At 46.8% G+C, this 17,747-nt stretch overlaps 6 protein-coding genes across 6 annotated transcripts; 3 read left to right on the top strand and 3 right to left on the bottom strand.

Annotated features, from left to right (window-relative positions):
* Nucleotides 1-374: 374 nt before the first annotated feature.
* On the bottom strand, nucleotides 375-913 carry N7483_009684 (uncharacterized protein; the record flags this gene model as incomplete). The annotated part of the gene is made up of 2 exons (XM_057093111.1): nucleotides 375-848; nucleotides 875-913. The coding sequence occupies 2 exons, from the start codon at nucleotides 911-913 to the stop codon at nucleotides 375-377; spliced, it is 513 nt and encodes a 170-aa protein (XP_056944285.1).
* Nucleotides 914-3,450: 2,537 nt separating this feature from the next.
* Nucleotides 3,451-4,221, top strand: N7483_009685 (Tvp18 family protein; the record flags this gene model as incomplete). The annotated part of the gene is made up of 4 exons (XM_057093112.1): nucleotides 3,451-3,487; nucleotides 3,568-3,583; nucleotides 3,773-3,868; nucleotides 3,921-4,221. 4 exons carry the CDS (start codon nucleotides 3,451-3,453, stop codon nucleotides 4,219-4,221), a joined length of 450 nt encoding a protein of 149 aa, XP_056944286.1.
* A 3,679-nt stretch (nucleotides 4,222-7,900) lies between these two features.
* N7483_009686 (Aim21 family protein) lies at nucleotides 7,901-10,839 on the top strand (the record flags this gene model as incomplete). The annotated part of the gene is made up of 2 exons (XM_057093113.1): nucleotides 7,901-8,828; nucleotides 8,888-10,839. The coding sequence occupies 2 exons, from the start codon at nucleotides 7,901-7,903 to the stop codon at nucleotides 10,837-10,839; spliced, it is 2,880 nt and encodes a 959-aa protein (XP_056944287.1).
* A 1,048-nt stretch (nucleotides 10,840-11,887) lies between these two features.
* N7483_009687 (transcription factor SUA7) lies at nucleotides 11,888-12,952 on the bottom strand (the record flags this gene model as incomplete). The annotated part of the gene is made up of 1 exon (XM_057093114.1): nucleotides 11,888-12,952. The coding sequence occupies one exon, from the start codon at nucleotides 12,950-12,952 to the stop codon at nucleotides 11,888-11,890; it is 1,065 nt and encodes a 354-aa protein (XP_056944288.1).
* An 806-nt stretch (nucleotides 12,953-13,758) lies between these two features.
* On the top strand, nucleotides 13,759-14,300 carry N7483_009688 (ATP synthase subunit H; the record flags this gene model as incomplete). The annotated part of the gene is made up of 3 exons (XM_057093115.1): nucleotides 13,759-13,785; nucleotides 13,844-13,919; nucleotides 14,035-14,300. 3 exons carry the CDS (start codon nucleotides 13,759-13,761, stop codon nucleotides 14,298-14,300), a joined length of 369 nt encoding a protein of 122 aa, XP_056944289.1.
* A 1,849-nt stretch (nucleotides 14,301-16,149) lies between these two features.
* On the bottom strand, nucleotides 16,150-16,419 carry N7483_009689 (uncharacterized protein; the record flags this gene model as incomplete). Its single annotated transcript, XM_057093116.1, has 1 exon — nucleotides 16,150-16,419. One exon carries the CDS (start codon nucleotides 16,417-16,419, stop codon nucleotides 16,150-16,152), a length of 270 nt encoding a protein of 89 aa, XP_056944290.1.
* Between the last annotated feature and the right edge of the window lie 1,328 nt (nucleotides 16,420-17,747).

The raw sequence follows: 17,747 nt of genomic DNA on the forward strand, positions 1-17,747 counted from the left end.
AGGAGATGTGAGGAGAGGGGAAGGTGGATGAGGGAGGAAGATAGAGGAGGGAGGAGGAAGGAAGAGAAATAGCGTAGGATATTTATCTCTCACGGAGCTTCCTTTGAAATACATGTTGTGGCTTCACTTCTCCTCTATATTTTTCTTCAAATTAGCTTCACATTGAAGGTCTCTTCTAAAACTTTGACTTCTATGGGCATATCTCAATTACTCTGATCTTAATATCTGAGGTTTCCATCACCTGGAAATTCTACTATTCTATGTTTGCAAGAGAATATGCATTTTTAGAAATTTCACTTCTTCATTGGAAACCTCTCACTTGTTTTGCTCATTCTGTAAATTCTTCTCTTGCATGCTCTGGCCGGTTGAAAACCTCATGAGGTGACATCGTCGCCCTCGCCACTCGTGGCCTCAAGACTAGACTGACCGCCAATTGGAGATCTCAATGGAGATCTTTTCCATTGATTCAGTCTTGCTTTCCATATGGAAGCAGGTTCCCACTTGCCGCGGTGAAGCTTCGATGGGATTTCCCAGATCCCCTCGGCCACAGAACTCTTTCGCATGACCTTCATAAATTGATGGTCTTTGAGCAAGGCCACGTTCTTTTTCTTCAGCTCATCCAGTGACTGGAGTGAGGCCGCTCCGTTCTCCCAACTTCTTCTCGGGCTTTCCAGCCGTTCAACTGGGTCCAGGACGGCATCATTCGATGCCGTACAGAGGACTTTCCATCGGTTGTCCTCTGGGCTGAAGCCAGGGCCCAAGTTAAACCACCTTGTCAGAACAATACCCGTTTCGTTTCCGTGATATATTCGGTGTTCAACCTGGTAGTCTGTTCCACACAGATTGCACTTTGAGTGATTTTTTGACTGCTCACCGATACTCGGGCCAACTTCAAGTCCAATGTCCACCGCATGCTGATGAAAATTCAGTTGTGGCCAGTTTGAGACATGCTTGCATATAAATCAATTTATTGGGTGTGTGAATGGGGCTGGGAATTGACTCTTGGGGGCCAGGGGATATCTTAAAATGATTTATCTGTCAGATCAATGTGCGAATTGTGGTTGCATAGAAGAATAACGTCCTGTATTCTTAGACAAAGACCTGGTGGGTTTGCCTGTATTTGTGCCTCAAATGAGGAAATTGACTTATACATTGCGAACTGTGTCACGGAATATTCCCAAGCCTGGGTGTAAAATAGCGCATCTGGGTGAATTCCGGATTCCAGGCCATAGTGAAAGCTTCTCATGGTTAATTGAGCATGTGAGAATGATAATCTGAATTCTCTCCTGGTCTGTGATCCCAGCGGCAACCACTCCATTTGATGGGTCGCGCTCGAGGGCATATTGCGGTCTGCAAAGATCAAACATCGCTCTGGCCAGATGTTGCAATAGTCTGGGAGTCCAAAGCCATCCGGAGACCTCGCATCATTGTATCTATGCAACTGACAGCACAGATAACAGACGTATTGGTCTGGCAGACTTGGCTGTATCGACTCCAATATCGGAATCCTGGCAAGCTCTCTGAACGGAGATGCTTGTTCAGTGAGAGGGCGATACAAAACTGCGAGGAAGCGACAGTTGCAGAGCGAGAAAATGATACATTCAGTCGGAGAAAGGAAATCAGAAATCGTCAACAAAAGCTCAGCGGGAAGCCCAGCGAGACTGTTTCGGGGAGGTAGAGGTATCTCAATGGGCTGGGAACTCTGTGAATTGAAAGTCCGAGATAGCGAAGGAAGTAATGAGTCGGAAAGATACTTGAGCATCAGCATTTTGAAATCTGGATTTGGGATCTAAGAAAATCCGATATGCTGTGCAGTCACAGTTTGAAGAGTCGCGGTTTGAAGAATGGTTCTTGAACGAAACGATGTGAAGGACGAAGTCAACTCTTCCAACATTGCCGTTCGAAGCCGCCTTCTAGGTGGAAGCGCGATAATTCTTATCTTTCAAATGTTGTGTCTCGATATCAGACGATTATAGATGTTGGAATGTCTCTACGCTGGGTGATATTGATTCATTTGCCTCGCGAAGTCCATATAATTATAACTGACGTATGATTAAGTGTTCCTTTAAATGAAGTTTCAAGTTACAGAACTCTTTGGTCTCCTTGTCGATATGCTTTGAAGTTTTCCAGGGTTATAATAGCTCTAGATTCATCAATTCACCCTTAGAAGCACAAACTTCACATATGTTAAAAGTAGGGATACCCAGGTGTGCAACAGCCAGATTAATGATCAGTTATTGAGATATTTCATAGTGTGTTGGCTGGGCATTATCACTGCCAGATGGGCTATCTCGAAAGCTTTATATCTTCAGGTAAGGTCACATGATAGGCTATAGGGTGAATTACTAACTGATTGTGGAAGTTGACTTAGTATATGCAAGTATCATGATGCATGTATGTCCTGATGTGAATATAGGCATCATCTTCTCCAATTGGCAGTGCGTGAGTTTAAGAGATATCTGGTGCTGCCAGATTGCTGTGTGCAAAGTGAACGTAGTGAACATTGAATGCTTGGTGAATCTTTCTTGAACAGGCATTATGGTAGGTCAACTTTGGTTTGCATCTTCAATCTTTAATGATATAATCATAAAATGGCTTCTGGATATCACATTGGTAAGATGGCCGAGCGGTCCAAGGCGCACGGTTCAGGTATACCTGATCCAAATATCCGTGTCTCGATTTCGGGGCGGGAGTTCGAATCTCCCTCTTATCATTTCTTTTTTTGCATTAAAACATGATCTTTTATCTTCTTTTTTTTGTTCGATCTGGAATATACTTATTATATGACATCTGCATGGGTTTGAAATGTTGAGCTATCTCTGGCAGATTATCTCATAGTACACTTAGGTAGTTTCCTGGGGCATCCAAATAGTGGAATGCTTGCCTGCAGCCCTGGAGCCCGTACTTTTGTTGTACTTTATGTAGTATACATACTGAGGGACCACTATTCTTACATTTTAAAGTCTTTCACGTGAAGGTAGAGAGCAGCTATCCATACTCCACTCTGTACAGAGTAAAGAGTTCAAAGGTTACTAAATATATGTGGTAGCCTGGAGAAAGGTATTTGAATGTTTGATGTCTGTCTTGGATAAAGGGGAGAGTGAATAAATTCTAGTAGGATGCAACCCTAATCTAGGATTTTTACATGTTAAATTGACTAGTTTCATCTTGCTGCGCGAATTCATCATATAAAGGTCCCTAATAAACAGCTTCCAACTTCGGAAATATTTTATAGCCCTAGTTGGGTACCTGATCGACACTGACGAGTTGCCGCTTTGTTTTGTTTGCGTTTCAGTGACTGACCGCCCGCCCGTTGGTGCCAGTGGCTAATCAGCCGCGTGTACACTTCTCTCTTGAACCCTTCTCTTAAGCAAATCGCCACATCAAGTGATTTCAATCCAAGTCTGCAGTCTCTAATTTCTGCAAACTTTTGTTATCTATTTGCCCATCATGACGCTGGCTGACGAGTTCCGGTCGCGAAACTTCAGTACGTATTGCCTCGTGCTGCTCCGGCAGCTCTGTCGATCAGCTACTGGCGGATTCCCCGCTAACATTGCGCTTCTCTAGGTATTTACGGTCAATGGTTAGTAACGATGGACTTTTCCTTGGGAAACCAGCCCCGGGCCTTTAGCTTGGAACTTTATATCACAGGTTGCAAATAAGGATGCGCTGGGGCAGCAAATACCTTGGGCGCTTTGGCAGAAAATTGCGCCGGCTCTGCTCGGCCTGCTATCTGCGCGCAAGAAATCACGAGCTAATTATTGTCTGTTAGGACCGGTGTTCTGGGAATCATTCTATGCTTGGCGCTGGGAATCGCCAACATTTTCACCTTCCATGTTGTTCGGATCATCTTTGCTGTCCTCGCCATGTAAGTTTTGCGCCCCAGCAAGAAAATCTGCCTTTTCCTAATCGTCCATCAGCGCCTCCGCTTTGGTAATCCTCTTCATTGAAGTCCCCTGGCTCCTCCGCATCTGTCCCACCTCTGGCGCATTCGATGGCTTCATCCGCCGCTTCACGACCAACTGGATGCGAGCCGCCATGTACACCGCTCTCAGCGCTATTCAATGGGCCAGTCTCTGCACTGGAGCTTCCAGTTTGATTGCTGCCGCCGTGGTCCTTATAATTGCCGCTCTCTTCTATGCTTTGGCTGGTCTGAAGAAACAGGATTTCGTGAGCAGCAAGACTCTGGGTGGCCAGAGTGTTGTACAGATGATCGTTTAATGCGCTTGGTTTTCGAACCTAGTTTCCTGCCACTTCCTTCATTCCTGTGGTTTGGTGCGTTGGCATATAGCACTGGAGGGGGTTAGGTGTATGTGGGAGAAATGATAAGATGCTCGATTCGAAATTTTCGAAAGAACCTTTGCCCGGGGCAACTTGCAATGGAATGCGTCATGACCTTGCTCTTCTTCCTTTCTGTACTAGTATCTCTTTAATAGCCAGTGGCTAGCCTCTGAGCCCGGGCGTCTTCACGACACGTCGTTGTCCTCGTTGCGAGCATATTTAAAACTTGAAAGTTCCAAGTTTGTATGGTTTTCCTCTACCTAGTTCTTATAAGATCCTCTTCAAGTTCTTCAGGTTCCTTCTTTACCACATGCACTAGTAGGCAAGATATCTTGATGTTCTTTCAATTGTCACTCAATAACACAGGTGCCCTGCCCAGGTGAATCGATTATATGTAGTAATTGCATTTGAAGAGTCTTTATTCTCTGCATTGTACCGGAATACTCACTGGTAACTTGAAGTACTAGCACTTGAGTAGTATGGATCACCGCATGACTCGGGCAGAATAGCCGACACCCAGGGCATCCATCTAGACTCAGTCAGTTACATGTGTGGATAGATGTATGCCAAATTGCCAATGCTTCCAATGTTGCACATCATGATGTGGATGGATATTTGGAGCCTACCTACATAAAATTTGACTTGAAGTTCCAGCACTTGAGTGCTCGGGCTCACGTGGATCCATATGCACCAGGTGGCAGCTCTGGATAAGTTTCAATACCTCCAGGGCTTGAAGTCCCGTATGTGCACCTTGAAAGTTTGAATTTTAAATTTTCCGAGGTTCGAGCTACGAGATCAACCTTGGAACTTCAAGTTTAAGCGAGTGCTATGTACTATACTAGTAGTAGTTATATTCCAGTACCACCTACTCAGGCTCATGCACATGTGATACTAATTGGTGACTCGGACTTTAAACTTGAATGTCAGGTACAGCACTTCAAGTTGAGGCATCAACCTTGGAACCTCAGGCTTGGAATATACATCACAGTCTACTGGTATCTATCCATGTAGTAGTAGGTTCGAGCCAAAAGTGTCAGTGCATCTATGTAACATTCAAGTTCAAGTTTGAATATGTAGCACTGGAAGCAACAATATTTGAAAAATTTGAATGCAATCATCATCATGATGATTTCAAGTTACGTTACTACTACCAATATTTGAAGTGTAGTTCAATTTACCTATGAAACGTATACTCATTGTTGGTGTTTGGTTTATGTAACCAAAGTTTGAAGGTTCTTCCATCAATTGGCAAGATGGCCGAGTTGGTCTAAGGCGTCAGGTTAAGGTCCACCTTGACTCTTACGGTAATCCCGTTTCCTGATCTACGTTTGTAGGCGTGGGTTCAAATCCCACTCTTGTCACTTCTTTTTGTCATTTTTCATTTTTTTTTCTCTCAGAGCTTTCTTACTTCCTAGTACATATGATGCTTACCAGGACAATCAAAATTCCAGTAGCCATGTTTCTCATATTTTCTACAGTATCAATTGATATCAATGTGCTCCTGTCCCAGTCTGAAAGAGAAGAGACAACATTTGAAGTTGATCAATTTCACATCCATATACAGGATATCTTCATCGTAATGAAACATTGAATCAACTGCTACTATTAATTTTTCCACAAATTTAAATTTCATAGTCATTAGTCGATTAAAGCTCATGCTCCTGATAGGCAATCGATACTCTACTAGTAATCTTCGAAGTTTTATTGCAGCCTGGAGCCACGATAGTCACAGTCTGACAGACATACTTCCAGGGCTATGCCCAAATGGAGTTTTCGAGTGGCAGTGCAATTGATGACATGCAGACTCTCAGCCACGTAGCTCCATTTACCCTCTTCCCAGGCTTAATATAGCAGTCCTGCTAGGCCTACGGGTATATCCGTAGATGTAACCATTGACGGCCCGGGAGAAGTTCTAGAAAAAATCGGATAATTAGAGAATGCACCGAATATCGACCGGATTTGTTTCTCTCTAATACTACCTACTCCGTACATATCATCGACTTGGCAGGATCGTCACCCCGCAAATCCTGGCAGTGGGACACTGGGCAGCTGAACACGATCGATGAACTTCACCCGCCACCTGACCCCTCAAGCCACCCGGGATTCCTCCAAGTTCTGGTCCACCCCCAGGCACCATTAGACGTCAGAGAAACCTGGTTTCTAGGGGTATTCTTCGTCATACACCCTCGGCAGGAGCGGTACTGAGCGCATTTTCTGTCAAGGCTAGGCTCGGCTTAGAGTGGAGATCTCTTAAACTTTTCACCTGGTCTGGTATTTGAATTGAAATGCTCGCGTGATTCCCTGGTGGGTTATGAATGAATTAGGCAAGTTATTAGAGCCGAGCGGGATGAGATGAAATGGATAACTCAGGCTTTGATATCCATATACTAGTACATATAAATGGAAATAGAGTATTTCTTATCACATCTCTCTTTGATGTAAGATAAGGAATCAATTCTATGATGTAATGCGGAGAACAATTGCTTGGCTCACCGCCTCGGCCATAAGAACCAATAATGAAATGAGAGATATAATCGGAGTGATACATGTAGTCGTTGGTTCGTCTTATCTGCAACACCGATCACGAATTCATGATTCCACTTGGATTCCACTTGGATTCCACTCTGGATTCCGCTTAAGTGAAGCGCATATTTGGAGATACGAGCTATTAATATACTTTTGGGCCATGGCCTGGCCCTCCCGCTAGAGATTATCGGTCCAATAGTCTCTGAAAAAAAGAAAAAGGAGAGGCATATTGCTGCACGCTAGACTGGTTGGATAGACCGCCATGAACACTGATATGGACCATGATTTGCCCCCAGGCACAGGTGATCACAACCACACTCCACTCCTTTGAGGCATTTGCCTGGAAAATGCCTCAGCAAATACTCCAGGAGAAAAAGAAAGCAATTTGAGCTTAATTTATTGATTCCGACCGTGATGAAAATCACTCAATGTCTTCATTCAAGTTCATACTTCATCCATGTTGCATAATAGATTGTAGTTATAACTTGAATCCACTGGGCAAAGACATGGTTGAGACCCCTTGTAGCTCCAGCCTTGGAAGGCTCCAGCGGGCTTCCAAGGTTGTAATAAGATAGTAAAATACACTGTAATTGTATCAAATTCCGGCCTGGAGGTCTTGGATGCGGTCAGAGCACGTCACGCTCGGTGGGTCATGGCAGAAAGGGACATACATCATCCTGCTTTCCTTCAAATCTCTGACTCTATTGTATCTTGCTTTCCCTTCATTTGACCCGTTCGCTTTCTGTATCTCGCCAATTAGCCTTGATCAATTCAAATTGACTCACAAATCAAGTTGGGTAAGTCATTTCATCAATATCACCTTATCATCTGTCCGCATCCCCTTCCCTCCCCTCATCCTTGATAGGAGTCACTTTTTGGGGTGAGGGGGCATGGACCTATCCTGCATTCATGCAGGTAGCTCGGGATGTTCACTCCACAGACCTTGCTGGTGCAGGTCTTGGCCTGCAAGGATTATCAGCTCATTGCAAGAGGCCCAAGCTGTCTTCAACACGTGGCCCTCGGGCCCTCGGGGCAGGGCATTGTCGAGCCCAAGCTAATATCGAAATCCGACAGCTTCAAAATAACACTCATAATGTCTACCCAAGCCGCCCCGGTCGTCCCCCCTCGACCGGCTCGATCACCCCAACCGCGTTCTTCTTTAGAAACGCCTGGCATCCCTCCACGTCCGGTCAGCCATCGTATCGATCGATCAGTATCCCCAATGAGGAACAACTATGCTCCATCCCCATTCAATGAATGGAGTGGTCCAAGCATGACCCGGACCATCTCCAACGAGATTCCTCAGCGGCCCCCGAGTGTAACGATACCTTCCCTAGGCGAGGAAGGAATTGAGTATGCCGATTTAAATGTGGCGAATGTGCCTGAAAGTCATGAACATGCCGCTCCTAAAACTCGCAACGTTAGCAGTGACCTTAAAATTCATGCACCTAGACCCTCATTGCCCACGTCAAGTGCTAAGGCCAAGGTGCAGGTGGTCACTCGCACAGATTCTCGCCAGGCCGCTGCTGCGGGACTGGGCCGGAATAGCGAAAGCTCCCCCGCACTCGACGAGTCAGAGCGAATCAGCCGTACGTCACACTCTCGGGCAAGCGGTTCACGAGCCGAATCTTCAACTGCTTCCTCCGATCGACGTCTCTCTGCTCAGCTCGGAGAAGAACATGGATTCCGTGTTCCAATGTATCCCAATGCCGGTGATGTCCAGGCGCCGTCCCCTAGCCCTTATCTAGATCAAGGCTCTCAGCGCCCAGGTCGCAATCACCACCGCACCCGTAGTGCTCGCGATTCTTCTTTACCACCAGGTAGTTATGGCCTTCACGGACACGGTGTCCAACACGCCGACAAGTTTGAGAAGGCATGGTATGAAAAGCACCCCGACGAGTACGTGAAAGAAGAGGGGCAGTATGGTCCTGGCGTGGGTACCCCTCGCCCCGATTGGGCGCTGAGCAGTGACGATCTGAACAAAATCGTTCGAAGCCCCGGCCTGTCTGGCCCAACAAAGGGTAAGCGTCGTAAATTCGTAGTAGAAAGTTTCTTCTTTGAAAGCTGACCTGAATATCAGGTGCTTCACCCGCTGTTATTGGAACGCCCGAGGAAGAGGTTGGATACCTTGCATCCGATGAATACACACACCGCATGGCATCTCCCCCGCCGGAAAACCGCATTGAGTCGCAACCTGTGGTGGAATCCCCACTTCGCCAAATGAGTTTCCCAGCTTCAGTCACTGGGTCAAAGGAGGCTCCTGGCTCCGTGCTACGTCATGGCCGGTCCAGCTCGCATAGTCATTATGCAGACGGCGATGTGATTCACGTTCACGACCCAAAACACCCTCTTCACCATCCGGATGGATTTGCTCCTTCATCAGCTCAAAATGAATCGACTACTGATGCGGAAGAAGCTCTTGAAGAAGATGCACCTATCCTAGCTGCTGATGAGGTCCGCCCTGATTCGGCATTCTTGCACCCAGCGGTTTCTCCTACCCGTGGAAGTTTTGATGAGGAGTACCGAAGCCGCACTCCTAGCGTATCGCATACCCGTTCCAATAGCAGGTCTACCAGTGCCCAAGCCGCGCCTATGTTAACTCGATATGACTCTCATGATGAGAATCACACGCCCTTGGAAAATGTTGAGGAATACGAGCCCTTGTTCCCAGAGGAGGAAACCAAGAAGGAGCGTCCTGCCTCTACTGCAGAGCGTTTTAGAAAGCGCCCTGATCTCTCTAAGCACCGATTCCCAAGCCAGGATATCTGGGAAGACACACCCAACAGCCTACAGCTTCATGCTACTGTTACAACTCCGGATATTCCCAAGGCTGAATCACCCGTGACTTTTGAGACACCCGACCAAGAAGCCATCCGGAGAATGAAGACCGATAAGATTAACTCACATCAAGTGGCTAGTCATATTCTGGGAGGCGAGACTGGACGTGATAAGGATTTCCCGAAGGTTCCCCAACGTCCTGACACTATCAAGCAACGTTTTCCTAGTCAAGATATCTGGGAGGATGCCCCAGACAGTCAACAGCTAGTGACTACTGTCGAGCCTGCTGCAGAGGAACTGAAAAGCCCAGAGGTACCCGCCAAACCGATCATCCCTGTTCGTCCACAGAAACAGCCCCAATCCACATCGCCTACGGAGAAGCGCCAGCCACCAGTGATTCCAGGCCGCCCAAAACCTCAGATTCCATCTCGTCCCGCGAAACCTAGTACTCACACCTCGGCAGACAGAGGTGTTCCAGCCAGCTCAGAAACTAAGGAATTTGGAGCCGAAGGGCCAGCCGTACCCAAAGCGAAACCTTCAATTCCAGCCCGTCCTGGTGGAAGCAAAATTGCAGCTCTCAAGGCAGGATTCCTCACAGACCTGAACTCTCGTCTTCAGCTTGGTCCTCAACAACCTAAGCCCCAAGAGAAGGAGCCCGAGCAAGTCGCAGAGAAGCAGCCGCTCAGTGACGCCCGGAAGGGTCGAGCTCGTGGCCCTGCCCGGCGAAAGCCTGCCGTAGAGAATGCCAACGCCAGACTTCCTACCATTCCAGAGATCAAGATCACAGAAACCTGGAATGTTTGGCAAGTCACTCAAGATGGTAACCTCCTTGTTGGCGATGAGAACAAAGCAACAAAGACCCTGGAGCCATCTATTCAACCTGAGCCCATCATGGCGCCGGCAATTGCAAAGAATATCGCGGGTGAACCCGTCGACCCGACCCCAGAATCGCCCGTCGTTGCAGAAGTTTCTTCCCCGGATGTCGATTCAGCCCCAGTGATTGAGACAAAGCCTGCCGAGGCATCGCCCATTGAAGAAGCAGTTTCTTCGATACCCGAACCTACGACTCAGAAAGAAGAGCCGGCCGTTGATGCCGAGCAAGAGGAACTTTCCACAGAAGCCACCGAAGTTGCCTCCGAGGAAGTCGAAGCCCCCTCTAACAAGATCGAAGCCGAATTAGAGGAAAAGACTCCCTCAATCGATGAGAAGAAAACATCTGACAGCGAACTGCAAGACGTGGGATCGTCATCCTAATATTGGTTTTATTTTATTTTTCTGTGCTGCTTTTTCACCTCTCCCCTTCTATTCTCATACCTTGTCCGTTTCATTCATTTATCTCTCGCTTTTTCCCATTCATGATCTGAATATCTGAAATACGAGTGGAAGTGCGTCTATGCACTACCCACATTACCAGTTCCCCTCTTTTAACTACTTACTGCTACTGCTAACATTATCTATGGTACCTCAACCTGGTCAACCCAATGTTGCGTGTTGCATGTCGTTTACTGAATGATCAATTGACTGATCAGCTCTATCATCCAGTCCATTGGACGCCTTAGTTGAATGCCATTTGGTCCTTTGGAAGCTTCGTCTCCTTTGGCATTTCGGTTTCTCTGGTCTAGTCGGTATTCTAGGTAGTCTTTCAGCCTAGTACAGTAACATACTAATTTGAATGCTCCTTAAACCTATTCATTCGAAGAGACTTAGTGTTAACTGGGGCATTTCAAATTCCAAATATCAAGGACACTTCACCATGTCCTGGAAGTTCCAGAACAACACTACAACCCAGAGGTCCTCTCCAGGAGAAAACAACCTATCCGAGGATGGCATACTAAGTTTGGAAAATAAATGGAACCCTGGGGGTTTAAAATTGGTTTGATTCAGCTAAATCCATTGCCATATACATACACAGTGGTGTCTTCGGCTGGACAAGCAAGTAAAATTTCAAAAGCAAGAAAATGAAACGCGATTTTGACTGAAAAACATTCAAGTCAGGGGTATTGCCATTCAAAATGGGGAATTAGAATGAGAACGCAGAAGAAGATAAAGGCACATCTATCAGTGCTCAAGGGTTAGTAGGGAAACATGCTCATAGTCAACCACTGAACTGGATTTTTTTCCGGAGAATTTAGATCATTTTCTTCAATTTTTTTTTTTTTGAGATAAGGCCTTTTTTCATACTTTCATAGTGGGTCGTGATAATTCCATATGCAAATTTTTGGTATGCAGGGATCGTAGAGACCGTGGATATGTCAGTGAGTAACGGTGCATCCAACAGCGGAGTTTCGATTATCTGAAAGATTTAACCGACGGGCAAGTTGTTCATGTCGCCCTTGCCATCCTTAATCCACTCTGGGTCAATAAGACGCTCGCGCTCAGCGTACAATTGCTTGTAGGCACCACGGATGGTACTGTCGCTGACGTGGGCAACAACGGAAATCTCCTTTGCAGACTTAGGTTGACCCATCAAGTACGAGGACATGTAAATGCAGCAGGCCACAATGGACAGCGGGGAGCGTCCAGCCAGGTCACCCATGGAAGTGACCCGATCAGCCAACGCAGCAGAAACACTGGTGACCTGGAAGGGAAGATCCAGCAAGTTACAGAAACGGCTGGTAAGCTCACTTGGCTTAGTCGAGGTGGTAGCGGTGTATGTGTCATTGGGATCAACGACACCGCCACTGGAAAGAACAGCAGCGTGGCGCTCGACATTCTGATTCGTGAAGAACTTCTCAAGAGACTTGTAGATCCGTCCAATTTCCTTGCGGGTGACCTTGGTCACAGCAAAGATCTCGGTGAATGTACGAGGGACCTTGCACTGGCGGCAGGCAATGAAGATGCACCCTGCGATAATCACATCCTGGGATTTGCCCTTGAAAGCCTTGGCATCGTCAACTATCTTGAAAAGATACTTGGCTGTGTCTGCCACATTCTTCTGAATGTTGAAACCATCACAGAGCGCACCAATCTCTTTGTAAGCGGCCAGGAGCGCCTTGTTTGCCTTCTCGTTGGACTGCTTGTTTTGAGCACGGTAGAGGTCACGAGCACGACCAGAAGCTCCACTGGCGATGGAAGTCTCCAGCTGGTCTCCATTGAGCAGCGGGTTCATGGCATCTCCGACACGGGATGGGTCGTCGTTGTTCTGGTCATCGTTCGAGAAGGTTCGCCACTCAGAGTGCATGTCGATCTCACGATCAGCGAGAACCAGACCACAAGAGCCGCAGACGGTCTCATGGGAATCGGGAAACTCGAGATTTGGAGGGACTTCCTTGCATTCAGGGCAGGAAAGAGTCGCAGAAAGATTTTTCTTCCATGGGGTGCCTCCAGTGAGGGCATCGGGCCTTGCTAGGCTGGAAACGGTCGCCATTTTCGTTGCTCGTTGAACTTCTTCAAATTGAGCTTTTCTTCTCTTTGCAATTCGCTTGGCTGTGACGGGGATGTTGTATTTGCGATTGTAGTAACGAAGGAACAGTGGCGAATACAACTTGGCGGCTGTGCCACGAGAGAAGAAGAAATCAGCTGCTCAACTGGAACGAACCACTACCCACGTAGTTATGTTAGCTCATTCCATTCACTACACAACGAGGCCTCATGAAAGTCATCGCCTAGATGAAAAGATCCATCCAAGTTGCGACCCCACAGACTTTCCGTGTCCTTAAGGCTGTCATTACCTTTCAGATATGGCCTCGTGCAGCGCAAAAGATCACCCCCCAGGAGTGAATAAGTTTCACCGGTCTGCGTTTTTTTCTTCGAGAAAGAAAGGGGATTTCACAGAGCCTCGATACCTCGGCTTGTCCGACCGCAAATAACCAGTCAAGGTCTCCGTAAGAGCGAACTCACGAAAAAGGGATCGTCGAACCTGAAGACTGCAGGGGTATGAAGAGCAGAAGCGTCCAGTTCCGGAGACAAGCTGAGGAAAGAAGAACGGGGGGTGGATCGAGGGGCTGGGGGAGAGATGAAGGGGAAAAAGAGAGTCAGAGAATGAGGCAGTGAATAGTGAATGAGATGAGCCCGGCTGAGAGCAAACCGGAGTCACGTGGTGTTGACTCAGCGCCAAGAGTTTCTTTCCGAACAGAAGTCGTTTTGAACTTCACGGTAACGAACGGATCAGATCTCCTTGTCGAGCAATCCCCTCATCTCCTACCTCAACCGACTTACTCCCCCGTCGTCAAGATGATGTCTCAGACTCTCCGGGCTTCGGTGAGTGCGCAATTTACCCATATATTCACGATACAGCTGGACTAACTCGACTCAACAGCGCTCCCTCTTCACCCGTGCCTCTCGGCAACAGGTCCCGGTCGCTCGCACCTTCCTGACCTCCGCTGTCCGCCGCGGTATGTATCGCTACCAGAATTATTGAGAAAGGCAGAAATCCTTCAGTCGGATCTGTTTACTCGATAATCACCCTCCGAAATAGCGCCCGCAACTGTATACTGACATCACTTTCAGCCGACCCTGTTCAGGACCTCTACCTCCGTGAGCTCAAGGCCTACAAGCCCACCCCCATCAAGGCTGGCGACGCCGATGCCCACGTCCAGAAATTCGCTCTCCCCCAGGCCCCCGCTTCCCCCGAGGAGGCTAACCTCGCCGGTGAGCTCTCCGCCTACGAGAGCCAGGTTGTTGAGGTTGAGGGCCAGGCCGCCGCCGGTGAGGCTGCCCCCGTTGAGGAGAGCTGGTTTGAGGAGGATGAGGAGGAGACCCCTGCTGCCCACTAAATGTACCTTTGTTTCTTTTGGCAAGGTCTGGGGAAATATGGGGGGGACGGCTGTGCATGCCTGTGGCGTGACTATATTAGCCGCCTCTCGGGTCCTGAAGCTTGTAAATTAGACCACCTTTGAAATGTTCAACCTCTTTTTGTTCTCCATCTACTTGTCTTTTGTCACAAGCTGTGTCTATTGTGGATCTTACAGTGATTGTGGCCGCTATTTCAACGCCCTTGGGACCTGAAGCCAATGGCCTCGAATGCGATGGTGCAGGGATTGATTACTCGATGGGATGTGCCGTCGTTTTTCAACGCACCGTTCATCCCACATAGATTCAAGGTAAAATTCACGCCAGATCAATCGACTCCAAGATCAATTTCAAGATTTGGAAGTATATCAACAAAGAACAGGCTCTATTGGTTGTTTTGCACGATCTGATAACGAGTCGGTTAGACGCTAGCGAACCTTCTACTTGGTTGAAAATATGACTTGATACTTATCAATAGTAAGTAACGGCCATGCATGCAGGTGCGTTGCCAGTGCTTTCAATGTTCAAACGCTGGTTGTTGATAATTCAACTGATCTATGCATCGTCACCCAGGCTACGTTAGCAAGGGATGCTCCGATCCCGGCGACTCGGATGTATCTAACTCAGCTTCCAGGTTGGGGCGCGGAGATCACACCAAATTGAATTTTTTTTCTTTCTATGGATCTATAGATCCATGTTTCATTATCTATAACATTGAAGCTTACTACCTAGTATAATCTGACTAGTATATCATTGGAAACTACTTGCATGATGAACTTATGATCCATGGATACCACTCCCCGCTGTACGGTTAGCAAGTATACACTGCACCATCATCACTTTGTGTTGATGGGTTTAATCGTACAAATAGCTTGACTTTAGTCTGAAATGAGTAGCATTGTGGCCTCTATGGTCGAAATCAACATATTTCAAAATGTTGGTATACTAGAAGATCAGCCCAGTGCTGTCAGAACCCAGGTGGACAGAATAACATTTGAACAGACCTCAGAACTTGAAAGGTTGAAAAATACAAACTGTTCAGGTGAAAGATCATGTCATAAATATTTGAACCACCGACTAAACCATGATAGGTAATTTTATATCTAATTTTCCAGGCCATGACAGTGCCCACATGTGCAGGTAGTTCAAATGTTTCATCCAAGGGGTCAGACTTTTCTATAGAATCTATCTCCATCACTGGGCAATTGCGAGAACTCCTTCACAACCTTGAAAGAACATGATACAGGCCTGGAATTCTATCCATTGAAACGTGAATTATTACCTGAAGATTAATCCTAACCCAGCCTTATTCTACAATGTATTTAAAAAATAAAACATAAAATGATGATACAAAAAATGACAAAAAGAAGTGACAAGAGTGGGATTTGAACCCACGCCTACAAACGTAGATCAGGAAACGGGATTACCGTAAGAGTCAAGGTGGACCTTAACCTGACGCCTTAGACCAACTCGGCCATCTTGCCAATCGATGGAGACAGTGGCAACTTCTGGCTACATGACGGGCATCTTCTACCGTGACACTTCCATCCACTTAAGGCGTCGTCACCGTTGGACTCGTCAGTGGGCTAGACGCCCTGCATAACGCCTAAGGCTAATGACATGGCGCTGAAGATGGAGAATCCGGCCGAGCTTATTTCACAATGGTTTAATCGTGGAATTGAGATCTTTTTTGTTCCTTGACGATGGATCCACCGCCAATAGAATTTCCAGATGCATATATATTGCTTTCCGTCCACCTCATCACTACACTATTGATCCCATGCAGCAACCTTGGAATGGGTCTACATTAACCCATCTTTCTCACTCTTCAGCTCACAGATTCCCCGATGGTGGCTTGAATACTGCGTCCGTCGGCAGGGAGTCCTTCAAAATCCATATGAAACCATCGCCAAGAGTTTGCGCAATGTGGAGCAGACCTGTGTGGAGGATACACTGGCGGAACCCAGTCAAACCCAAATCCTCATGTTGGACCAGGTCTATCCATGGGGCTTCATTGTCTTCTAGCAGCGAGAACCCCTGCAGAGTGGGGACATCAATGGATGAGACGATCTTGAGGTTTCTCAAGCCAGTCCAGATTGACATGGCTCATGAATCCACATCGATTTGATCTACAAGTCCCCTTGATGTAATGGGCCACCACCATTGCGTTGTTACCAATCTCCCCGCTCTTCCAATCCCTCCTGGTCCAGGCTGAGAATGTGGGGCATCTATCATGTCATTTTCATCAATTGATTACATTTATTGGATCACATTCCAACTCTTTTTCTTCGTACGTTTGCTTTTCCTTTGCCCCGTTGGGCTGATGAACATTGATCATGGTGTCATCTAGCGATGGTGAGGTAACATTCCATGGACCTTCGCATGTGGAATGTATCTCAGAATGGTGCCCAGGTGAAAGGTCAGCAAGAAGTACCGATGATACTAGTGGTACATACCCCAGTGTACTTTCATCTTCGTATTCAATGTTGTTTATGTACCTCCACAGCCAACTGGCACCAGTCATAGCTTTGTGGAGTACGGAAGTGGGCGGATCGGGAAACTTGTCAACACTACGACGCCACTTGGGGTCATAGATCTCCCCTACTTTCTGTAAATAGACTACTAGTCCCTAGTACGGAGTATGTGTTCTGTATATAGTACTTAGAGACCATCTGTATCCTCCGATCTCAATCGTATGAGATGTACTCTTAAGATTCCCCGGAGCTGATACGATTGGTGTCGTATGTTGCAATCAAGCCTGGAACATTTGAACCAAGTTTTTTCTGATATTTTTTTTTCTCTTGATTCAAGGCCACTCCCTGGGTTATGCAGTGGAGCCTCTCACGGATTACGCGAGAATGATGGGTGTATAAGCTACGTAGAGAGGTGAGCCGTGGGTTGTTTCTAAGGAGTGGAGTAATGGACAGCGTGTCTCAGGAGATTCAAGGGGAGAAGGATTACGGAGTATCTCCAATTAATATTAATATAATTATTACATTTATGATTTGATTCAAAATATCTGCTATACCTACTGAATTTTTTTTTCTTTCTTTCTCGTAAATTTTAAATTTTAATTTTTTTTTTTGTTATGGGAGATTCCTTGTAGAGTTTCTTTCCTCCTCCACATCTTCAATTCACCTCATGCTCCCCCTCCCAATCCATATATTGCCAATTCACAGAAAAGGGATCAAAAAGCAGAAAACAAAGAAGATATTGAAAGAATCACAAGGAAAAAGAAACGAAATCCTCACCAAATCTACCGAGAACAATCCCCCCTTATTCCCTCAGCCCTCACTTCCCCGCCACTAGACCCTTGTTCTACTCCCGATCCCGTTGAAGGGTTCCCGACGCCGATCACTCACTGCTGGCCCGCTGGGTGCCTTGGTAGCTGCAGTGACGATCTATCAACAGACCGACTTCTTCTCTTATAC

Source organism: Penicillium malachiteum, assembly GCF_028827825.1.
Source record: "Penicillium malachiteum strain IBT 17515 chromosome Unknown utg000004l:1.0-4883003.0:1.0-4884900.0, whole genome shotgun sequence".
Lineage (NCBI taxonomy): Eukaryota > Fungi > Ascomycota > Eurotiomycetes > Eurotiales > Aspergillaceae > Penicillium > Penicillium malachiteum.